The sequence below is a fragment of the Xenopus tropicalis genome, chromosome 8, assembly GCF_000004195.4.
Source record: "Xenopus tropicalis strain Nigerian chromosome 8, UCB_Xtro_10.0, whole genome shotgun sequence".
NCBI lineage: Eukaryota > Metazoa > Chordata > Amphibia > Anura > Pipidae > Xenopus > Xenopus tropicalis.
This window is the reverse complement of record NC_030684.2, coordinates 90,895,606-90,921,455: the sequence shown is the minus strand read 5'-3', so window position 1 is coordinate 90,921,455 and position 25,850 is coordinate 90,895,606. Positions and strand designations below refer to the sequence as shown.

The window sequence follows — 25,850 nt, the reverse complement described above, 5'->3', positions numbered from 1 at the left end:
TTTTCACACCACTGTATATTTGTTTTAATAAAATGTTATCCTATTTCTGCTCTTTTTATTGTGAGCCAACGCTATAGCATTTTTATATGGCAAGGAGACATATTTAGGCCTTAAGTACTTGGTGGCCAATGACCAGTGACCATATCTATCTATAGGGCTGATTATTAAGTTCTGATGCTAATTAAACTGGTTTCGGAGCTAAGGTGATAAGAATCTAAATTACTAATCAACATTATAATGAAACATTTTTGTTCTATATATACAGTATATTATGCATCAGTCCCTAAGCTCAGTAACTGACAGCAGCACAGAATCAGCAGTAAAAGACAATGGGGAATTACTGGAACCACAGTCTTTCCTTGCTAATTGGCTGTGATTGCCTTGGACTGGTACAGGAGCCCAAAACAATGTGCATTTCTGGTCAAATTCTGACCAGTCTCATTGGTTTCCTACTTTTGTTTTAGTTGTCAAAAAGACTCCATTTACAGCATGATTAAATACCCTTTTAAAATACTCCCTTTAGAGGTAGCTTGGGTTATAACATCCTTTCATCAAACATTAAATAATTAAGATTTTATTTATTCAAACCCAGGAAAAAAAAAGTCACTAGCTGTTAGGTTCTTCTCAGATCATGCTGTGATTTATCACTGTGGTATGAACCATAAAGATATATTCTTATTATGTCTACAAATTAATCTGTGAGGTAGTTCTAATAAAGACATAATTTATTCTCTAAATTAAATTTCCCAAGGTTGTTTTATTTGTTGTTATTGTTGTTGAATACAACAGCTTCAAGAATCAGTTGGGTTTCATTCTGCCAGATAAGAAAATACAGGGTTACTGAAATCTAAATAGCAGATTTATCAAAATGGGAGCATAGAGCTTAATACTTAAAAACTCACTCACATTCTATTCATTCCTGTGGGATTTTTAGAAATATATTTTTCAAATGGTGAGCTGTAGCTTTCACCCATTGATAAACACACTTCTAAAAACCTCATAGAAATGAAGAGTGTGAGTGGGAATATAGGGCAAAGACACAAAGAGATACTGAGGAGCAGCTACTTGTCACAGCTACTAAACACCATTTAATACCCTGCCACAGACAATACAGAGAACTGCCTCTGCCAAAACACAATTATCAGTAAATGATCAGCATTCTCTATTTTGTCTGGATTAGCTTAATTAGGCAGGTTACGTTTTGGCAATTTGGTTCCAACCTGTGGCCATCAAACGCAACCCCAACTAAACTAAACTGAACTTGATCAGCACCCAGCAAGAAAGTTCCGGGACAAGCCCCTCCCCTCCAGAACTAGACTTTACCATTTGTTCAAAGCTTTGTTTATAGCATTAAGCCCCTGAAAGCTCAAGATCGCCACTGTATTCATATTTTAAAGCGCGGGTCCATCATCTAGCAAACAGGAAAAGAATCCCATGTTTGACAAAGTATCTAAAGATCCCCATCATATTCAATGTCTTTGCGTGATGGTACAGTCTGAAATCGCAGCGCTGCCCGCCCCTGTGCGTGGAATAAACCATCTGTGAGCGAATTGGGGAACGTGTCTAAATACGTAAAATCGCAACTTTGTCTCCCAGTTGCCTAAACTCACAAGTACTTTCCGTGTGCTCGGTAAGTAAGGGCTGGCACTAGATAGGCCATAGGCTACGGCTGACTAGTCCTGTGCCCTCCAGTAGTATTTGAATTTACAGGCCGTGGCATTTGCTAATGGCGAAGTCTATAGGTAGAAGATGTTGGAAAATGCGGATCGCTAACCGCAGGTTTGACTGGCTTGCTTTACAAGCTCGCTTCCCCCCCACAACATGATTAGATTGGGCGGACCGAGCCCCGCCCACAGCTCAGCTTGTCACTTCATGTTGTTGTTTTGCAGGCGCAGCCCCAGTGCTCCAGGTGCCCGGCTTTCCCATGGCTCTCTGTGGGGATGTGGGAGCCTCATCCCTCCCCAGCGAGCTAATTGTCCATATCTTTTCGTTCCTGCCGGCTTCTGACCGGCTCCGGGCCTCCGCTACCTGTTCACGCTGGCGGGATTGTCTCTTCTACCCCGCTCTGTGGCCCGAACTCCGCCTGGGCCTCCGAGTGTCCGCCGCGGAGCGTCCTCGCCTTGAATTTCTCATGAGAAAATGCGGGGCATTCGTGCGGGAGCTGAGAGTGGAATTCGCCGCTGAAAATTACACGGCCGGCGGCTCTTCAACTGCTGAGGCGTCCGAGCCTGACGTGACTCCCCCGGCCTCCTCATGCTGCTGCACCGCATACTCTGAGGGGGATGACGGGGCCCAGGGAGGCCTAGGGAATGAGACGGATGCGCAGCATTCTTCCCGCTGGCTGGATGTACTGCGCACTTACCTGGAGCTGGTGCTGTGTGTGCTGAGTAGCGTCAGGAATAACAGGTGAGTGATGGGGGCACATCTGCTACCGGGAGTGCCATGCCCACGGGCTTCACAGGGATCTTTTTTATCGCTTCAGTTGAGTTGACTGTGTGTTAGCCATATGTACCTTGTCAGGCCTGGACTGGGATTCAAAATAGGCCCAGGCACTCATGGACACCGAGGCCCAAACAGCCCCCACCTGCCCAATAAATAGTGACTGTCTATGGCATCTTACAGCAGCCCCTCTGGCATTTGCCAGAATCCACAGAATCCCAGTAGGAGCCTGTCATTTGTTATATAAATGAAGTGGGACTAAAGCCAACAAGCAAACAGACTAGGACTTTCATCCTCAGAGTGTTGCCAATGCCCCTAGAAACTTAGCTTGGGTGCTTGGCCTGCCTGCTCCAATGATAGGTTGGCTCATGTTTGGTGCACAGGACTAATCCCCACTTAAACTACTTGGTCGGTTAGTGAGAGCAATGGAACTACTACCACTTAAACTACTTGGTCGTTAGTGAGAGCAATGGAACTACTACCACTTAAACTACTTGGTCGGTTACCAGAGCAATGGAAAATAATCTTGATGCTTGTTTAACTAGTGGCCCATAACTGTGCTGTCTATGCCCTCTTCTTTGTATGCTGCTACAGTTGTCACTTAAAAACAGTGCTTGAATGCCAATGTTATTAATAGGGGAAGCATGATAAAACTAATTGAAATATGGCAACCCAGCATAATCAAAACTGGACACGTTATAGCCATATCTTGCATGGTTAATTAGTAGGTACATATGTGGCATGCTGCAGCTTAAGCTGTGTTTTTGTAGCTGTGCAGCATGTCTCAGTTAATTGCTAATTAGCAATATTAGATTGTTGATTTTGTGTCTGCTTTTAAAGAGCAGTGCAAGCCAAAATCCCAGTTATTCTAAAATCCTTTTCTACACAGCATGATAAATCCATTTGAAGTCTTCTTGATTCCCTATATTGAAATAAAGGTTTGCTAATGTGCAGTACTGAAATTTCTGTTCCGCACATGCACTCACCCAGGGCAGCGCAGCGGATCATCTGAATAAGTAAAAACGGCTGGCTCACGTTCTGCAGAATAAACCCAAGGCTGTTGTGTGTGTGTTTTTTTTTAAGAGGACGTGTCCCAGGTTTGCAGTTAGAGCAAGCTTGTATACATTCACGATTTGGCTTACGTTTTCCTTTAAAAGGGTAAAGTGGCAATTGCAGGCCTAACTTTCTGCCCAAACAGATCACTTGCTCTCCAATGGAAACATATTATGGTCTGAGGAAACTTTTAAGGGCAAGGGCAGATGAAGCGTTAATCCGCTTCTCTCAACCCTGCGCTTTTCTGCCTGGCTGAGAGAAGCGGATCCACTTCTGTACGCCACTGTTTGCGTGCATTAAAAGTTATGGCAACAGCCAGAGTGGAGCAGATTGGCGGTCGGCCTGGAAAATGCAAAAGCAAACATTTTCCAGGCCGACCACCAATCCACACCGCGTACGGAAGCAGATCTGCTTCTCTCAGCCAGGCAGAAAAGCGCAAGGTTTGCAAAATATACCAGTCCCTTGTGTAGCTGTGTTGACGACCATTTAAAGCCTTAAAAGGTATTAAGGAAATTAAATATATGAAATGGAGTTGGTGTAGTCTGTACAGAAAAATATGGTGTCTGATTGAAAAGGAAAGGCTGGTAGAACAGAATGACAGGAAATCCTAAAGCACTAATTCTGATATTTTTTGTATAAGGCTCTAATCACATCTCCGTTAATACTGTGCTTGAAATTAATCTAGTTAGTTGATTCATTGTATTGTAGGGTATTCTTATTGCAGCGTGCCCATCCGAGCACATCATTGGAACCAACTGCAACTGTGAGATGGAACTTAAAGGGCAAAGAGAGTAAAATACACTATGGGAATTCTAGATTGTAAGGCACCATTATAATAGTCTCATCTATTTATACTTAAAAAGTGCACTTCCCTTTGAATATCCAATTTTGTTGCATATTATTGTGTAATGTCTGATATCCACGCTGCTAAAATTAACTTAAATAAAATAGATGCAATGGGGCTCATTTGAGAACTGGCCATTCTTGTAGCTTAAATGGCCGGTAATGGCTTTATTGGTGTTTTACATTAGGGATGCACCGAAATTCACTTTTCCGGATTTAGCCAAACCACCTATCCCGTACCAAATCCTAATTAGTATATGCTAATTAGGTTCTGGAAGTTTTTAAAACAAAAAAAAAATTCTTGCGTGTTTACGAGACAAAAAGTCATGTGATTTTTTTAGGATTCCTTCGGCTAGGAGCATGGATTCGGACTAATCCTGGCAAAAAAGGCAGAATCTTGGCGGAATCCTGGATACGGTGCATCCCTATTTTACATAAATGAGGTCCTCACACTTCTTACAACTATGAAAAATATAAATGATAAAATGAACCATTATCGTTACTTGCTGCGGTGACTGCACTGTGCATTTTTCTGCTGTAGGCAGAATATCTGTTTTGGATATGAAAAGGAAAAAAAAAAGACTTTACCACTGATTAAAAAGAATGCAGAAACCGTTATGTGCCTTACATAGGCACTCAGTCTAGCTTTTAACAAACTGGTTCAGATAGTCTTTGCTTTTTTTTTTTTTGCTGATAACCACTAAGCTAAATGGTTTGTGGGACAGGCACCTGGGCAGTGACAGTTTAAAGGGACAGTAACACTAAAAAATGAAAGTGTATAAAAGTAATTACAATATAATGTAATGCTGCCCTGTACTGGTACAACTGGTGTGTTTTCCTTAGATAGACTACTATAGTTTATATAATAAAGCTTCTGTGTAGCCATGGGGGCAGCCATTCAAAGGAGAAAAGGCACAGGTTACTTAGCAGATAACAGATAAAACCCCATTATATTCTACAAAGCTTATCTGTTATCTGCTATGTGCCTGTGCCTTTTCTCCTTTTTCCCAGCTTCAATGGCTGCCCCCGTGTTGACATAGCTGCTCATTTATATAAACTATAGTAGCATTTCTGTTGCAAACTTACCAGTTTTACCAGCGCAGGGCAACTGTACATTATATTTTAATTACTTTAAAACACTTTCATTTTTTGGTGTTACTGTTCCTTTAAGTATTGGATATCCTTTATGATTTGAGCAAAAAAAGGGAAAGTTGTGCTCAACCATAAATTTTAAACCATTAGGCAGGGGTGCAATGAGGTTGTGACCACAAAATACATAGAAGCAACAAGATATCCTCTGCACTCACCCATTATCAATATATATAGGACATTCTGTGCATTAAGCTACCAAGAAATGATTTATGATTTGAGAATATCTGTTCCTAAAATGCATTGCAGAATTCTGCCATTTGAAGAAAGTCCTAATTTCTGCAACTCGCTCTCGAGAACTTGTGTAGAATATGGTATTGTTTTGGGACTGATCCAAAAATAAATACATTACATATATTTTACTTTTAATGGACAGATGTGTGACTTAATTAGGTTTACTCTGAGGTGTGTGAAATGTCTGTGTATTGAGTTTCTTTTGAGCAATGCAACAAAAAACTCAATCATTTATAACCACAAAAAAATCTTACTGTATCAAAATATTTAAACTTGACTACCCCTTTAACAGAGTTAAAGTGTTAGTACTTTATGTTGGAAAACAGATACTAGGCATATTTAAACTTTTTCTCTTGTCACTGTAGGAACCTCCAGAAGTTAAGCCTTTTTGGTGACATCAGTATTTTGCAACAAAATGGCACCATAACAAATGCTTACCTAAATAAGGTGGACCCTGGTGGGAAGAAAATCGGGCAGTAAGTACCAAATATTGATAAGTGATACTTAATGGTAAAATTATGCTGTTGACCAAATATATTGTGGAGAAGAATATTAATAGAAGGTTGGATCCCTTATCTGAAAACACGTTATCCAGAAAGTTGCAAATTACAGGAAGGCCATCTCCCATATAGTCCATTTTAATCAAATAAAAAAGAGAGAGTAGTTTGTACTTATTTCTAACAAAACTGCATGAATTCATTTGGTAGCAATTATATTTTTTTTTATGCTTAAATATTTAAGCATTGGTTATTAAGGCATGGGATCCCTTATCCTGAAGCCCTTAATTATGGGACAACCATCTTCCATTAAGTCTATTTTAAGCTAATCATTTTCATTTTTAGGGATTATCTCCCTTCTCTGTAATAATAAATCAGTACCTTGTACTTGATTCTAACTGACCTGCATGAATCCATATTGGTCTTAAAACAATCCTATTTTTAATGTTTAAATATTTTTTAGCAGACTTAAGGTATGAAGATCCAAATTACAGAAAGATTACTTATCCAGAATACTCCAGGTCTCAAGCTTTCAGGATAATAGATCTTATACCAGTATAGTGATCCAAATTATGAAATAACCCTTTATCCAGAAAACCCCAGGTCCCTAGCATCTGGACAATAGATCCTATACATGTACCAAATAATCTGTCTGTTGTCAATGGGCATGTTTAGTAATGCAGAAGCCATATAAAGGATCAACACTACTTCTGTGTCCTGTGATGCTTGTCAAAATACAGTGTGCCTTGTTATGCATTCTCTGAATCTGAGGGAAATTCCACCTCTTATGAACAATTTCCTTTGCTGCTGAATGGTACATTTCATGTGGGTGGGCAAAATAGTAACAGCGGCTGCACTGCTCTATAGCCGTGTACAATTATTATTAGATGCAATGAGCAGTTTACTGATGGAAAGCAAACATTATTTTTTGGGGTTTTTTTAAGTATTAAAAGGCAGTTAATATATATAGAACATCTGTCGTTGTGTTTCTACCTTATTTCCCAGACTGTAAGGCATAAGCGTGAGGTTAGAAAGAACAACACAACTGGACACACAAGTCATTCACTGGCTTTGCTGACTCTGTAGCACATACACAGGTTTAACTAGAGTTCTGTGCTTTGTGCCACAGTTCTGATTGTTTTAGTCAAAAGAATTTAAAAACACAGTACTGCTTGTACTGACTAAGGTCCCCAATTCTGGAATTTTCCTGTTTAGAATTGTTAAAACATTTCTACCACCCATTGAACTTTCCAGGTACGGCAAAGCATATGTAGCATCACTGAACTGAAAAAGCATCTGTATCCACGTACAGAAATGTGTACACGTGCATAACTCGTACATCCCAATATTATAATTTATATAGTGCCATTATTTGTGCTATTTAAGTTGAGATTCCAAACAAATTGTAACCACCATTACTACGCAAATGTAGAAAACAACCTGTGTGCCTAATACAATAATTGACCTATTGAAGAACTTTTTAAATTAGCATATGCATATCCGTAAATATTTCCCTTTACAATTTTTTCTTATAGTCTCTATTTTGTGATGTTTTCTGAAGAGGGAGTAAAAGACACTGCTTTGTACAGTTATCAGTTGATGTGACCTAGCATGCATGTGTGCCATTGGCTTGTGTAGTTTTCCTGTATCCAGTAGCACATAAGACTGGAAAAGTATGCTTTTCAAAATTGTTGTTAGCACCTGTAACTCCCTATATTCTGATTGTTTGTTGTGGTTGATAAATCAGGGCAAATGTTGCCCCTTTTGATGCATAGGTACTTGCATTTGTATTCACATTTATTAGGTAAATATACCCCCAGAATGAATACTTAATATGATATAACCTGTTGGTTAAGTGGCCCATTAAAGAATCTTCCAAAACTGGAATATATATATAAGTAAATATTGCCCTTTTACATCTTTTCCCTTGAGCCACCATTTTGCAATGGTCTGTGTTCCCCCTTAGAGATCACCTGCCAGGACATAATGCAGCTCTAACGGTAACAGGAAGTAGTGTGAGAGTAAAAGAAAGAACTTTTTCCATTAATTGGCTGACCTAATGTATAGGTGTGTCCTTGGTTTGTTTGTCTGCACTGTGAATTGTATTCCAGGGGGGGTCCCCTAGTACTTCTATTTTAAGGATTAACCAATTGCACATACTGCTAAAACAGTATATTTTTTTATGAATGTTTTTTTTTTTAGATGACACAGGGTATTAAATTTGAGCTGTTTTATGTAATTTTTTTTATAGATATCTACATTGTTTGTGGGGGTAATGTTTTCCTTTTAAAAGGAGGGTTTTTAACTTACATTATACTGCTTTTTCCTCTAAATTAAAAGGCCTGCAATTTTTTGTAGTTTTGTCACCTGCAATGCCACATCTCAATCCTTCCTGAACTGCAGGAGGCTCTAGCTTTAAAATAACTCCTTTTTTATTTTTTCACTCAGAATACAGCAGTTCTTTGAAGAAATATTGCGGAACAGCAGACAGTTAAAATGGTTGTCGTGTGGATTTATGCTTGAGATTGTTACTCCAACATCGTTGTCATCCTTATCTAACCCAGTTGCCAACACCATAGAACATTTAAGTTTAATAGACAATCACACTCCTGCTAATACCACACTGGTAACTGCTGTTGAGTTGGAGCGGTTTGTTAATCTTCGCTCACTTGCTCTGGACTTTTGTGATTTCACAGCAGAAATGGCAAGAGTGTTGGCTAACAACAACCATGTGCCTTTGCATAGACTGTCCCTTCTAGTTCATAACACTTCACTTAAAAACAAGACCCTGGATAAAATGCCAGAAGATGAAGATTGGAAAGCCCTAACCAGAAATAGTGGTAATCTTCGTGTCTACATGATGGCATTTGATGTCAAGAGTGATGATATGTTAAGGATTCTAAAACCCAGCATACCGCTAGAGAGGATTCATTTTGACAGCTACATAACATGTGTATCAGGAGCAGTTGTAGACCTCATCTCTAGACAGTATGACGCATTCCTAACTCACTTCATCTTAATGAATGATGTCAATGATATGTCTGGGTTCCCAGATCTCAGTGACAATAGGAATGAAGATCCTTTGGTCCTCCTGGCCTGGAGATGTATGAGACTCTCTCTTCTGGCTGTTCATGGTAAGGTTCTAGGTCATTTTGTTGTGTTTGTGCTTCAAGTTATGTGTCACCTCACTTAGGGGAACATTTTTTTCCCCAATGCAAAGAAAACTACAGTTGCTTGGGATTAAATTTTTACAGATACAGTTCTGGTGCTTTTGCTTAAAGGTGGTGGTGTTGTGATAATGTGCTGTTATTTTTGCACCAAACCAACTTTTTGAAATTATGGCCAAATAAATGCAACTTTGGTTCATCAGACCATAATACATTACACATGGTATACCTTTTTGCAAACTTTAGCCGGTCTAGTTTTATTTTGCAAGTAAAGGCTTTGGTTTTGCTACCCTACCCCACAACCCAGACATATTAAGAATGAGACTGATTGTTGGCACATGAAGGGAACAACCAGTACTTGCCAAGAAATCCTGCAGTTCCTTTAGGGCTGTGACACACAGGGACATTAGTCGCTGCACGACAAATCTCCCTTGTCGCGAGTGACTAATCTCCCCGAAATGCCATCCCACCGGCTAGAATGTTAATCGTCGGGGGGATGGCATACGCAGCGCCGCGATTTGCCGATGTCGCGGAAGTTGCCTGGAGAGGAAATTTCTGCAACTGCAGCGAATCGTGCCGCCGTGGGATTGCATTTTGGGGAGATTGTCACAGGCCTTAGTGTTGCTGTAGGGCTCTCGGTGGCCTCCCTGACAGGAACAGCCAAACTATCTGAGCTCAATCAGAGCCACTTTAATTGATGAGAGGTGTAATATTAACTACAATTTGAGATGAGACAATGTGATTGGTTGATTCTGAATGCAGCAACATCCTTGATTATTAAAGGGTGTGCACAGAAATGCAACCAGGTTTTTATCCTTTTTCCTTGTGGATCTGCTCCTGTACGCCGCTCCATCAATCTGCAAAGCATGTGCTTGCTTGCAGGCACATGCAGTGGAGCGGATTAGAGGTCGGCCTGAAACCGCCTGCTTTTGCCTATTTGGGCTGGCCTTCAGTGCCAAAAAAAACGCCAGGCTGAGAGCAGTGGTAAGAGGGTAAGGCTCCTTGGGGCTACTATAGAAAGACTACTATCATTTATATAAACAAGCAGCTGTGTAGTCATGGGGGCAGCCATTCAAGGTGGAAAAAAAGAGGAAAGGCACAGGTTATATAGCAGATACAGATGAACTCTGTAGATTGCAATGCTGTTTTACAGAGCTTATCTGCTATGTAACCTGTGCCATTTAGCCCTATTTTAATTTGAATAGCTACCCCCCATGGCTACAGTAGTGTTCCTGAAGCAAACACGCAGCCTTTACCAGTGCAGGGCAACAGTACATTATATTTTAATTTTTTGATACTTAGATACATTTTTTTTTTTTTTTTTGTATTACTGCTCCTTTAACCAGGGAGCTCCGCTAGAAAGAATTCATTTATAATAATAGTTTTTACATATTATTTTATATAGTGCCTTCGTTATTTACAGTGCATTTCAGAATTAATGGATACAAATGCAAGACCTAACCATTTACATATACAGAGAAACATTTTAGCAGAATAGATGCATAATTACAATTGGATGTTGTTAGGAGACAATAGGAAGTGGGCCCTGGTCGCAAGAGCTTACAATGTAAGGGCTCTGGCACACAGGGAGATTAGTCGCCCGCAACAAATCTCCCGTGTCTCGGGCTACTAATCTCCCCTAAATGCCATCCCTCCGGCGAAAATGTAAATCGGCGGTGGGATGGCATATGCGGTGGCGCGATTTCACTGTGCACGTTTCTCAGATATTAGGGGTTGGTGTGTTGCTGTTGATTTACTAAAAGGGTTGAGAGGTATTGGCCTTTTCACCTGCTTAAATTGTTTATACTATATCGATCAGGTATCAGCTCATTCATAGAGACTACATGACCTGTCTCTAATTAAAATAAGACACTAAAAAGTCACCACAGTGAAAAATTCTGTTTGATTATTCAAATGTTTGCTGTCCAGGTAATACTATGCTCCATTCAGGCAAAAATATACTTTTACATATAATAAAAATATGCATACACTGATACATTTTTTTTTTTTATCTCTGTCTCTTCCCCCCCCCCCCCTTTTCCAGGATACACAGTTTGGGCACATAATCTAATAGCAATTGCTCGTCTTCGTGGACCCGATTTGAAAATGTTGGAAGTAACAGAAGAAAGCATAGACTTTGATCAAAGTGAGCTGGCAGATCAAGATGTGGATCCAGTACATAACCTTATAGAGCAGGTATCAATTGGACTTGCACGACCCTGGCGAGCAATCATGGACATAGAGTTGCTCAGTGTATTCACAGAGCCTGCTCGCCATTTTTACAGAGAGATGCAAAACTTCAGTGAAGGCATTTAATTTTTTTGTTTGTTTTTTCTTCTTTTCTTTTTTTTTTTTTTTAATTATCCTAGAGGTTTCCTGTGGTTACATATGCAAAATAGGGTCCTATTATGTTTTCTCAGTAGCGTGAACTAATCCTTCGTGCTGTGTTTAATCAGTATTAGCTATATAAAATTGTATGTGTGTATCTACTTCTTGATCAAAAAGGAAAGTCGGGTATTGGTTTAGAAGTCAAAAGTGACATTGTTCAGGGCGTTTCACGGTTAAAGTACTTTTGGTCCCCAAATACAGCAGTTTTTTATTGAGAGAACTGTGTATCTAACCAGAAAGCATATGCAGCCCGCTGCATAAGTAGGTGGTACAAATGCAATTATGAGCACTTATTAACTTTGGGACCTATGATTGTGTATTCGTTGCAGGCTGTTAAGCCTTTTTACAGACCAATGTTAGGATTCTCCATAGATGAAACTAATGTTCAGGGGTTTAGAAAATCTTTATAGATCTCTGAGGTTAAGATACTTGAAGACAGCTGAGAGGCTAAGCGCAGATGAATCAATATGATTAATAAGTTTTGAGCCTTTAAAGACCTTTCCATTCAAATATGGGCTTGCTGGACTAGCAGATCCACTGACCAGCTAGCAAAGATGTTGATGATGACAGCATACTACAAGTTTTTCTCAGGTTGCTATATAACTTTGGCATTTGCGTTTTTTGTTTTTGTTTTGTTTTTTTTTTACCAAGTAATTATGCATTTTGCAATGTGTTTAAGTGGAGTGCTCAGGAGCCAAATAATATTTTTTTTTCTTTCTTTTAATATACCTGTATTCCAGTGGGTGTGCATAATAGAGTTTGCTATTTACTTGGTAAAGAAGTAAAAACTGAATCAGTCTTTTTGTAGGGGATAACGATTTCTTCTTGCCTAAAAAAACAGACCTAAAATCAAGTACTTGGTTTAATTCCCTATATTCTCAGATCAGCTTTCAAGTCTTAATTGTAAGTAATTTTGGTTCATTTGTGCAGTTCAATGTTAATCTGAACTATTGTTTTAACTCCTAAAGGAGCAAAGAACATATGTTCCATTTGGCGGGTTTGTAACTTTTTTTGTTTTTTTTTTCCCCTCCCCAAGATGGATTTTTTTTAATTTAATCCCACCTAAACGTAAATGCGTTTTAGGGAGCAAACTTACCAGAGTAATGTGTTGGTAAATCTTTAGTCGTGAGATCCCTGGCAACCAAGTCACTGGATTTTCTCTGTCAGCGCCTGTTTCAGCTGCCAAAGAATAGAATAAAAATTTGAAGAAGTGCCCACATGCTGGCAGGGGCCAGCCATCACCAGGCCGGCCAGATACTGCTAGATTGTAATATAAAAAGGTCGAGTTTCGACCTGTGGTACGCAGCTGTGCTGTGGCTCAGTCACAACCTCAGAACTCTACACTAACATGCACCTGTTTCACTGTGACTAGCGAATGTAGAGATAGGAAGAGATAATGAAAAAGCTTGTTCTATCACTGGTATAAGCTGCTATAATGCATGAAGAACATTCCATGAAGTTTGTTTTAATATCTTGTTATATCTGAAAGGCTTTACAAGCCTAATTAACTGTTTCAGGGCAACCGCGGTACGGACGTGGTCTCTGTGAGACTTCCACCTGACCCCAGTTTTAAGTGGTACGAATGTTGTGCATTTAATGATAAAAGGACAGTCTGCAATAAAAACAAAGTTGAAGTGGCCATCATGGGTGCCCAGCAGTGCTGAGACCTGGCTGCTCTTTCATAAGCTTTGAAAATCACTTTATGCAACAGATGTCCGGATATGATTCTATTTATGGAAAAAGTTTATATGTGTTTTACAAATGGTTTTACCATCTTATATTTAAAAATGACCTTTGACAGGTGTGCACTGTTTTGTCTCCAGTGAGCACATACCATGCAGATTTTATATGTACATCACTATAAAAGATCCACTGGCACAGTGTGTGGGGGGAAATGCCAGATGTGGTAAAAATTTTATCTTTATAAATGTGATCAGATAAATGGAAAAAAAAAATGGAACTCCTGACAGAAAACAAGGAAACCAGCCGTATGTTTGAAATGACTGATACTGTTTGGTTTATGTTAAATGTATATTCTTTTAATCAATGAATAAAGCATTAAAAGGCAATACTGGGTATTTTGTCCCTTTTTTTCACAAAGAACTGGTCAACTAGATCTTGAACTCGACCTTGGGTTTCATGGAATAATCACATACATGGACGTATTGTGACAGTCAGGAGTGATTGTCCACTCTACTAGCATTAACTGCATGGGGATTGCTTGCACACACGTTGGTGCATTTACTTCCCTGAATTTCTTAAGGAAGTCTTGAAATAAATGGATTAGGCACGGTTTTGTGTGATTTTTAATGCGTGACGACTCAAACGGTGAGAGAGGACATGAGAGTGCACATTGTGAAGTAATAACAGTATTACACTATATATTTTTTTTTTTTCTTCTTTTCCTCATAAGACCTCATCGCTAAGTCTAAACCAGAAGAGGGCACTTTGGAGTAATTTATTGAACATATAAAACATGGCTGAGCAGAGCAGACCTGAGAAGGCAGATTGCAATAGAAAAGTTTCATTTTTATTTGTGTTAAATGGAAGAATTATTTAAATCACTTACTATATGTATTCATTTGTGTTTTAAATGTAATATTTTATTATCAAATCATATATAAACAGAAAAAGAGCTTTCTTATCTGTACTTTCATTGGAGGATACACTAAAGAACTCCTAATCACCATCTTTTTTTTAATCACTTCTTGGCAGAACTTTACTGAGTTAAGCAGTAGATAAAAATGGGGGTATTTAGATATAGGGTCACACATAAAAATCTGGAGCCTTTGTATCACAAAACCAGGTGAGAGTTCCCAAACTCACCTGTGGTTTCTGCATCCGAATAGCCCAATTCATGCGAGTCGGGTTTTTCTTTTCCCTGACCAAAAAAGTAAGCTTGGCACCTAAAATCTAGGAACTCTTGCATGGTTTTGGGATACGAATGCTTGAGCCTGAAGGCTAGTGCATTCCTAAATGTGCCCCATAGTGTTAAGAACATCTCTAGCACAAGCCGCTCCCCAGGATGTGCCAACATTCATTGACAAGACTGATACTGAATGAGTTGACTGTGCACTCAATTCTAGGGAAACTTGAACTAAAAGCAAAAGGCCGCCCTTGGTAACTTAAAGAGCCGAAATTCTGATTTTTAAATCACTAATATTAGCCATAACTGAAAAGCAATACATTAATAATTCTGTTTTGCTAAGCAATCAAAGAATAGTATAACCCCATTAAAAATGACACTCGCAGAAGTGGAGCTCAGCATATTGGGACCCCAACACAGCAGATTCTGCCATCTTGGTTGGGGTATAACATAAAGAATTAGAAGGGTCACAAGTGTACACTGCTGATGTCATTTCCTTAGTTCACAGTGAACTAACCCAGGGGGATCGCTAAAGACCAAACCGGTTCAAGACAGAAGTAAGGCAGCAAACACAGTACACACAGGCAGGAGGCACAGGTAATACATGTATTACTTTGGAGGCTCAATCATCTGAAAGGTGGCCACAAATACTGGTTCATAGTATTTAATTTGGAGGAGGCACAAACATCTAAAAGGTGTTCGACAACAGTCCCATAGGGAAGATGTGGGCTATGGCTATGCCGTAATTTTTTTAAAGGAGAAGGGAAGGAAAAATCACTGGGGGGTGCCAAATGTGACTTACCTTTTAGCCGGGCTGGTGTTCCTGTTAGGAGAAAGCCACACCAGCCTGGGGTACTTGCAGCGACTGTCTCCTCTTCCTTCTTCTGTCTTCTGAATTCCAGGGGCCGGCTGACTTTTCGCTCTTTTCACTCTACTGCGCAAGTGCATAAAGACAGAAGAAAGAAGAGGAGACACTCACTCACAGGTACCCCCCACCAATCCGTGGTAAAAGGTAAGTGATTAAAGTCACTGGGGAGCACCTAACACCCCCCAGTGACTTAGCCTTTCCTTTTCCTTGAGGAATGGAGCAGTGTTTTTTTTTTTTTTCTACTGTTTAGAAGGTCTCTCAAAAGTAAGTGCTGCCAAGGGACATGAGGGAAAATCTCCTTTTCTGAATACAGATCTGCCTGTCCTTGCAAGATGATTTGAGATGTGCCAAAGCTGTCCAGAAAATATGGGCTAGGCTAATGTAAAATTAACAATGTCAAAAATAAGCAATTAATTAAAAACAGGAATAAAGCGCTGATGTAACTAACATAAACAGGAACCTACCTATTTGCTGCTGCTTGTAGCACTTACCTACCAAATGACATTGCTGCAGAGGCAATAAACTTAGCAGTTTTGTAAGTAGTTTCTCTAGCAAAGGCAAATGGTGAAGAGCCCATGAAGCACTACATTTCCTAGTAAAATTGGCTGTAAGAGACAAGGGTGTAGGTCTGCCTGCTGCTGTGTAAGCCTGAGATATAGCTGGTACTATCCATCTTGCTATAGTCCTTTATAAGCCAGCAGGCTATTATTATGGTGACCAAAAAGGACAATTAGTCTGACTTCCAATATTCAAGTGTCCTGTGAAGGTAAACGTGGATGCACTAACTTCCCTTAGTTTGTGAAGCTGTAGCTCTTTTATTCAAAGGTTTTGAGCAAGAGGATGGAATAACAATTTCTTCACTGAGGAGGAAGGAAGAAGTTATTTTTGTAAGATGGGATGGGATGGAATGATCCGCAAACAACCTTGTCCTGGTGGAAGATCATCCAGTGTCCTCAGATCAAACAGCTGAACAACTTGCAAAAACCACCTTTTAAGATCAGAACTTCAGTTCACTAAACCCATGGGTCAGGGTCCTTACGTGGTGGATACAATTTTTGTAAGGCTTGAAAAAAAGGTTTGCTTGACACTTTATTGCTACTGTTGTGTCTATGTGTGGATTGAATTTTTATATGGACTATAATCTATTATGTTACCAAATTAATTATGTTGGATTGAAAAACCCAACATACTGTTCTTCAACTTCAGCTTATTCTTCAGCTTTTTCTTATTATTATTCTATCACCCCCCATTTTCTAAACGCTACTCCTCCTACAGTTTTAGGGGTACAACACCCAAACTCTCCACACTTCTTCGCCCTATAGCGGAGCAGGTTGCTTGTGTTTTTCTAAGCGATCCCGTCCCCTGTCTTTTTGTGGTGATTTCACTTATACACTTTCATTGGTTTACATTTTAAACAGCTGCCATTCTTTAAATATTAATACTAAGGACCCCAAACTTTGCAGAGTTTGTCACCAGGTAACTGGTTCAAGGTTAGAAAAAGTGGGTGGGGTCACCAACAGCCAATTAGATTTTACCTGTTGATTTTTAGTGTGGAAATTTAACCTGCTGCCATTCTCACAGTATTAACACCAGGGTCCCCACAGTTGGTCATAAGTGGACTGCATTTTTAGGTTAAAAAAGGGGACAGAGCCACCAACAGCCAGATTTCATTAATTCATTAGTTAATTACTGAGTGACAATAATTCAAGGTTTGTGGAGCCACAGACAGCCAGTCAGTAGTGATGAGTGAATTTGTTCCGTTTCGCTTCGCCGAAAAATTTGCGAATCTTTCAAAAGATCCGCGAAACGCTGAAAAATTTGCAAAACGTCGAAAATGTTGTGCGACAAAAAAAAATTGTCGCCTGCAGCTATTATTTTGTCGCGTGGCTATTGTTTCGTCGCCCACGGCTATTATTTTGTCGCGCGGCTATTGTTTTGTTGCCCGCGGCTATTATTTTGTTGCCCGCGGCTATTATTTCGTCGAGCAGCTATTCTTTTGACGCCTGCGACAATTTTTGGATGTGCGGCGAATTTTTTCATCCGTTTCTCGAAACAATCCGCCAATGGCAAAATGCAGAAATTTGCTGCGAATCCATGCCTGGTGAAACATTTCGCCACTACCAGTCAGATTTATTCAATTGATTTTAATGAGGAAATTTAAACTGCTGCCATTCTCACATGTTTAATGGCAGTGTCCCCAAACTTTTCATAGTTTCTCACTAGGGCTAAGGTTAAAGGTTAGGAAAAGTGGGTGGAGCCACCAACAGCCAATCCATTTCCACCCATTAAATTTCATTGGTTTATATTTAAACTGATGCCATTGTTTAAGTATTAATTCCAGGGTTGTTGAACTTTGAAAAGTTAGTCACTGGGTATTTGAGGTTCAAAACTAGAAAAAAAAGTGGGGGCCACCAACAGCCAATCACATTTCACCTATTTACTTTTTTCCCGCAATTTTTACGGCTGAGTCCCCAAACTTTGCAGAGTTAGTCACTGGGGGACTGCAGTTCAAAAATAGGAAAAGTGGGTTGGGCCACTAACAGCCAATCAGATTTCATCCATTGAATGTTATTGGTTTAAATTTAAAATGCTGTAATTCACACACTATTTATGCCAGGGTGCCCACTGTTTGTCACTGGGTGATTCAAGGTTAGAAAGAGGGGGCACACCCACGAACCACCAATCACAGTTCACCTATTGACTTTTATTGGTTTAAATTTAAACTGCTGCCGTTCTTTAACTATTAATCCTAGGGTCCCTAAACTTTGCAAAGTTAGTCACTGGGCGGAGCCAACAGCCAATCAGATTTCATTCAGTGACTTCACGTTTTTCAAACCAACATGAAGCTTGTTCTCAAACTTCCCTTTCTAGTTTGTTTTGTAATTCCATTATACTCAATAATTGGCATTTATAAATGGATTTTTTTCCACAGGCTTTCTGTTGCTCAGTATTTATAAGATGCACTGATGATCATTGGCAATAACCTTGACAAAGTTGTAGGAAAAAACTATATGAAAAATGATTTCACTTGCAACTTTAATGGATTGGTGCAGCATCTGGTTTGTAGACATGTGAAACTCCCACATGATACCCAACAAGCTTAAACTTTATAAGAGTTGTTTACAACCTGGAAGGCAATGTGTATACTGTAAAACAGGGATCCCCAACCTTTTTTACCCCGTGAGCAACATTCAGCTGCAAAACTTATTCGCGAGCAACACAATACATGAACAGTAGCGCAAACACAATTTTTAATAATAATAATAAGAAGAAGAATATACACTATATATAAATGTTATATAATATCAAAATATCAGTGTGAAATCTGGCACTGCATGTTTTCTGCCAGTGAAAATCTGAGGTGTAGCTGACGGGAAGCAGTATGGCACACAAGAGCTCTGAGGGTACAGATGGGAAGCAGTATGGCACACTGGAGCTCTGAGGGTACAGATGGGAAGCAGTATGGCACACTGGAGCTCTGAGGGGGGTGGATGTTAATGGACACCTGCTGGGAGACCTACGCGAGCAACATCAAGAGTGGCTGCGAGCAACATGTTGCTCGCGAGCTACAGGTTGGGGATCCCTGCTGTAAAAAATGGACACAATCCATAATTTTATTTTAGTTTACACCCTGCCTTCCAGCCTAGTTAAATTGCCACAGGTCCCTGTGCTCTGAAACCCGCACCCGACCCAAAAGTCAACCTGCACCCGACCCTAACCTGCTGCTCCACCACCTGACCCTTACCCGCCGCTCTTCCAAACTTATACACCTGTGCCCACCTCGCTATGATGTCCTGGACATCACTTATAATGGAGTCTAGGGATATAGGTTTTAATGATAATTCCTTTATTACCACAATATCGACTCCTGACTCTTATGTACAAGGAATGTCCATATTTCCTGCCTTCCAAGTTAGATACAAGTGGCAGGATTGTCTGTGGTGGTTGTTTGCAGAATTAGTGTACAAAGTATAGGCTTCTATTTGCACAAATGAGCCTCATCCAAACGGTTGTCAGTTAGAAGACCTTATAGATCAAATCGGTCAAATTTTAGAACTTTTTGGTATTCCAAAACAAAAACTGGTAATATATATATATATATATATATATATATATATATACACACACATATGAAATAATCTAGTTGTGAGTTGTATGTACTACACATAGAATTAAGAAAATGTACTATTTAAATAAAAAGCTAGTTAGCAGGAATATTCACTTGCAAGCAGTCTCTGAGATTATTTTTCATCAGTGGCAGTCATGGCTTTACAAATATTCTTACACTCCCACCTAATGAATTCTAAGCACCAATAAGCTAACTAATTTCATATTGTTTCTTAGGAGCTGCCACAATATACGCCAGATATACACTGCTGAAACATCGCAGTGCTGAATCTGTAAAGAAGCGTACCTGGGCCAACATAGCCCTATTGTTGCTAGGATTGTTGACCTGTCAAGCATACATCTTGGAGAATATCTTTCCGGTATGATGCATTCCTGTCCTATAAAGTGTTAAAAACAAGGAACAAACACATAATAGATTTACTGACTGATATATAATGTATTTGTATGTTTAGGTGCTGGTGTTCCAGAAAGTGCACATAGCAGGAGTGCTGACAGCCACTGTTTGTGCAAGTGCCTGTACTATAATAAACACAGTGATATCTTACAGGACTCCACCGGAGAAGGACAGCAGAGTCAAGTGCCATTTGCGCTTGATCATATCATTGGTCACCATATTCGCATTAGCGCTAGGTATTTTTTTTACTGCTAATATTACTTTTGAATTAATAGATACTCTGTACAGGTATCGGACCCTATATCCAGAAAGTTCCGAATTACGGAAAGGCCATCTCCCATAGATTCCATTTTAATCAAATAATTCACATTTTTAAATGGTTTCCCCTTTCTCTGTAATAATAAAACAGTACCTTGTACTTGATCCCAACTAAGATATACTTACCCCTTATTGGGGGCAGAACAATACTTTTGGGTTTAATTACTGATTAAGTAATTTTTTTAGCAGACTTAAGGTAGGAGATCCAAATTACGGAATTACTTATCCAGGAAACCCCAGGTTCTGAGCATTCTGGATAACAGGTCCCATACCTGTACCAACTTTGTTCTATATCTAGTTATAGTGGATAGGTGGGTGAGAAGAGGGGTCAGCATTTTAAAACATTTAACATTTTCATTAGCCATGAGCTAATTTTTCCTTTATAAATGTTTCAGATTGAACATTTGATATTATGCTCATCTGGATCATACCAGCAAATGGACAGATGTATGAGTGGATTTACTCATTCTGTGTATTGTACTATTGCTTCAGGGCCACACAGGTGACTTGCAATATACCTTACCAATTTTACAAATCTTTAGTGCTGACTCTTGGCTATCATTAGCTTTGTTCTAGTTAATGTTTTTTTTAATCATAGCTATGGCAGTTTTGCAATTTTGGTGGGTATTATTCTGTAAATGCAATGCATGTGTGTGTTTCAGTCCTGTCACTGTGCAACCTTGAATCATTTTCTTGTTGAAATTAACTCATAATTGTTCTTTCAGATCATCAATATTGTACGAGTTATCAGCGAATGGCTTGCAACCATCATATTTTATGGGTATCTGGCCACATTTGCTACAGACTTTAAGGTAAGTACGCAATATTTATATATATATATATATATATATATATATATATATATATATTGAATTTAATCAGAAAAGTAAGGGAATAGTTAAACATTTGCACAGTTATATTATTATTCTATAATATGTTAATGTTGCCTTTCAAATTTTGTTCTGCTGTAGATCTACGGTTTTGCAATACCTAAGAACATGTCGGACGATTGGTTCTACATCATAATCAGTTCACCTGGTGAAGATGGACTTCAGTTCTCACTCCAAAAAGTCGTTACCCCTTGAGCAATCTGTTAAGCTCTTGCCACTGTATATGTCCAAGGAGGGATCCAATACAACTCCTTGTTGTGGATCCTTTTGTAATTCAGTGCTATCATACTAACCTTATGGGTTTTGTTAATAACCTTAAATAAAATAAATTATTTAATACACGCGTTAATTCTGTTTTCTGCTGTAAATCTTTCTCAGTTCAAGTCCAGCTTGAAGGTTTAGCCTTCTGTTAGGGCCAATCCAACCTTTGGTACTGTATTATACTTACAAATTTGAGCTTTAAAACATTTTACAGTACATACAGTAAATGTTAAGGCTCAAAATTGTGAGTGCAATACAGGTTATAATTATTTATATATAAAATGATTTGACACTATGGGGGCAATGCCTGCCATTCAGCTCTGCAAATAGGTCTGCCAGCGCAAAACAAATCCTGCAAGAATAGTTTAAAACAATATATGCTGTGATGGAAAAAAATTGTGGTTTATTTAAACTTTGCAAAAATTAGTCACATTTATGGTTCAAAGTTAGAAAAACTGGGCGGATCCACCGACAGCCAATCACATTTCACCTATTTACTTTCAATGGTGAAATGTAAAATGCTGTCAGTCCCACAATTTTTACACCCCAAGCTCGAGCTTGATAAAGAGACAGTTAGGCTCGAAACTTTGCTGCTGCCGGCATTGTGACAATAAAGGCATTTTAATGAATTAAGATGGAGTGCTGCCTATAATCACTTGATAGAAGTGGGACAGACAGGATAAATGTATTGTGGCACTGTTTGACACCATGAAGCTGATTCACATACACAGGTGCTAAATTGTACAAGTGCAGTTGCAAATAGTAACCAATTAGGAATTTGTTTTAACCAGTCTACTACAAGATGAAAGCAAACTTTGAGCATGAACACAATGGGTTGCTATTGGCAACTGCATTTGTACAGTTTAATAATAAATTAGGTTAAGAAAAGGAATCTAAAAGTTATATCCCACTGATAGGTCCCGAATCAACATATGAATAAACAGCAAAAATATCAGTGGAATAAAAACAACATTTATTGGCTCAAATTAAACAAATCAACAAAAAGCAAACACATAAGACATACTATACCAAACAATGCATAGGTGCATCCCAGTGCCTCATGGTACCCACTCTCCTAAAGCGTTTCGCACCATGTGGTGCTTCATCATCCCACTCTCCTAAAGCGTTTCGCACCATGTGGTGCTTCATCATTCCACTCTCCTAACACGTTTCGCACCATGTGGTGCTTCCTCTGATGAAGCACCACATGGTACGAAACGCATTAGGAGAGTGGGTACCATGAGGCACTGGGATGCACCTATGCATTGTTTGGTATAGTATTGTCTTATATGTTTGCTTTTTGTTGATTTGTTTAATTTGAGGCAATAAATGTTGTTTTTATTCCACTGAAATTTTTGCTGTTTATTCATTTGTACAGTTTAGTACTTATATTCAATGACTCCTTATTAGGGGTGGGACAAGTCAGTTGTGTAGGCCGAAATTTAAGGCTTTTACTGTAGATGCATACTTTTTCTGCTGGTATCCTGCTCTTCCCCTTTAGCTCATGATGGCATTTCAGCCTCTCAAAGTTTGAAAGAAAAGTGCTAAAAACCATTGTACATTATGTGAAATAAACCAGTTTTATTAGCGTACATAACCAGTTTTATTAGCGTACATATGTCTCTTCCATTCCCCTGTGTAGTTCAGGGCGTTGTGGTTGGCGAATGAATGCCACGGAGGTCATTTTCACATACTCACTGTAAAAATTTTTTTTTTTAAAACAAGCACTCATTTTCCTCAGATTAAAAAAAATTAAAATAACATGCATGATAGCATCTAATGTACATATCAATTATTCACAAAAAGTTAAATTAACATTTTATACAAATCTCTAAACTCATATCAATCTAAACCAAAAGTAAAGCAGGTCATATTAAAAATAAATATTATTTCTTGAGATTTCTAAACTGCTGGAGCAAGAGATGACATTAAGCTGTTGGTTCTGGTGGCTTCTCTTGGGTTTCAGATGCAACAGGAGGAGGATCAGGAAGATGTTCACTTCGAATTGGTTGTCTTAAATGTGGTGGTGGGAAAAACTGATCCCCGTGCATTGGGAAAGGAGGATAGTGATGGGGTGGAAGAGGACTTCTCACTATTTGAGGAAAAAAAAAACAAGCAAAACACGAGCTTGAAAATATTTAGACACATTTCATCTAAACTTTGTATTAGGGAATGCTAAAAGATTTCCTTTCAGTAAGCTGGCCATACACGTAGCAATCATTCTTTATAATTACTGGTAGATGTACAGGGCTCTACTCTACGCACACGTAGTCTACCCCTAGTTCCAGCCATCATGCCAGGATGTCAGCTCAGCAGCTCTTTTTCCGAGCTACCCTGTCACCGACCCTGGGATTAACCGACTACACCGACGGCACAGTCACGGATTGTGCACTACCACAGGTTTTTAGTAATATGATTCCCCCATCACCCATTGAAATGTGTTTCAATAAGAAATCATTTACAAGAGGACTATAGCAGTTCCCATGGGCTTAGGGCCCTTAATCCCAGGTGTTTGAGACAACACAGAGTGTAAACTAACTGATTTCAACTTTATTTAACCTGGATGAGCGTTAGGACGTATGATTTTCAAATGAACCATCCCTTCAAATACAATAAAATAGAGATATGCACGCTAAACTTACCAAAGTGCATTTAATGCAAATGTGATATACAAGTTTGGATATCTTGCCATTTTTATAGTAAAGACTATACCTCCTACTGTTACTGTCTTTCAAAGAATAAGAATAGATGAACTGTAGAAGAATTAAACTATATACTAAATCCATGTTAAGATTTCTGTGAGATATTGGAGAGAGCTGTTACCTATGCTGCTTCTGTTGTGTGGTTTACCATAACAGTACAAGCAGCAAAACAATTAACTACTTACTTGTAGCATGAATTGGTGGTATTCCTGGGTATTCTGGTGGTGGGTACATGTCAACTGGAGGTGGTTGCATTGGAAAAGGTCTTCTAAAATAAGGTCCTCTAGGGTCCATTGGTAATAAAGGAACCCGCATTGGAGGAAGGGGATGGACTGCATATGCCATTGGTGGTACATCAGCTGTTTCCCCCTCTTTAAGAAGTGGTTGGTTGGAACTACCATGTAAAGTCTGCAAGATAAACAGAAATACTACATATATTGCCTCTCCAGAGAATCACTGAAAAGTTTATACCACATGGCTGCATACATACATCATTATCTTCAGATCCATTCCTGATTGTGTTAGCTGATTGACCATCTAAACCATGGAAGGAAAGAAACAGTTATCCACATATTCAAGTATAAACTCATTTAATTTGGTAGGGTTCCGGGATTTCCCGATGCAGGGTTGTTATGCCACTGGGACTCTACTGGTATCCCAACGAACTATTATTGATGTCCTGGAAGGTTTAACAGCCATACAGCCATACACTGGATAAGTATAATTTTATGGACTAGTTATGCTGTGGAAACCTGGGTGCTACTTGTTTATTCAACTTCATAACGGAAGTACAATATAAGTAACTTTGTGACAAATATGATTGAATAAGCTTCCCTCACAGGAGCTATACTGGTCATAGAACAGGGAGAGTAATTTTCAAAAAAGTGTTTGTATCCCTGTACAGCCATTGTTGAACTACAATTCTACCTAGAGGCTGCACAGTCTACTACTGGGCTTTATTTAATGCCACTGATCTTGAAAACCACTGGATATTGGTATAACCGAGTACCAGGATTGATTCTACTAGCCTTTTTACCATTTGGAACTTTTGAATTCAATACTGTGGTTAAAAATTGTGCTTGGTGATACCCCATTACTTCTATTTTAATTGGTAGCACATTGTTAGCAGTAGGGGGGGGGCCCTCTTGTATCCTCCTGTTTACGTTTTTATGAGAAAGGGAAGTACTTTTTTTTAAAGATATTTAAATAAAATGTAATATGTGGTTTTATCTATAAGATATCATTTGGTTTTTGAGGGATGTAGAGAATTATAGAGGAAAGCAGGCCAGCTGGACATTTGTGATTAGAGATATCATATTCACTTTGATAAACAATGAAGCTAGCAATAACTATAACATAATTTCCTTTCTTGTTGCAAGTGGGTCTTTGACTTAAGAGGGAAACTGGACAGTTGGACAATTTGGGTTTTTCCTTCCTTTTGTTCTAGGACATTAAATATGATGTTGCCTTTGCATTTATACTGCTTTAAGTTCTGAGGGTATTAAAACCTGAATCTGGCACTGCATTTATACTGCTAAGTAACCTAGCAAAATTAAACATGAAGTTAGCACTGTATTTATACTGCTACACATCTGATTAGTTTGGTAATCATGAAATATACCTTGACTTTATGGCTTGGTTGTATTATTGTTT

The 25,850-nt window shown here is 39.0% G+C and overlaps 2 protein-coding genes across 5 annotated transcripts in view; one reads left to right on the top strand and one right to left on the bottom strand.

The window, feature by feature from the left end:
* Positions 1-1,553: 1,553 nt before the first annotated feature.
* Positions 1,554-13,839, top strand: fbxo33 (F-box protein 33). Its single transcript, NM_001142195.1, is given in 5 exon segments — positions 1,554-1,630; positions 1,890-2,406; positions 6,084-6,194; positions 8,664-9,349; positions 11,427-13,839. Coding segments are annotated over 4 exon segments (1,551 nt in total). The 5' UTR covers positions 1,554-1,630; positions 1,890-1,924; the 3' UTR covers positions 11,699-13,839.
* A 9,213-nt stretch (positions 13,840-23,052) lies between these two features.
* Positions 23,053-25,850, bottom strand: part of mia2 (MIA SH3 domain ER export factor 2) — a 45,555-nt gene continuing 42,757 nt past the window's right edge. For all 4 annotated transcript variants that reach the window (XM_012968599.3, XM_012968601.3, XM_012968600.2 and 1 more), the window contains 3 exons: positions 24,688-24,734; positions 24,383-24,605; positions 23,053-23,587 (listed from right to left, as the gene is read on the bottom strand). In XM_012968599.3, the coding sequence (XP_012824053.2) occupies positions 23,424-23,587; positions 24,383-24,605; positions 24,688-24,734 (434 nt within the window). In that variant the 3' untranslated portion in view covers positions 23,053-23,423. The remainder of the gene's footprint in view (positions 23,588-24,382; positions 24,606-24,687; positions 24,735-25,850) is intronic.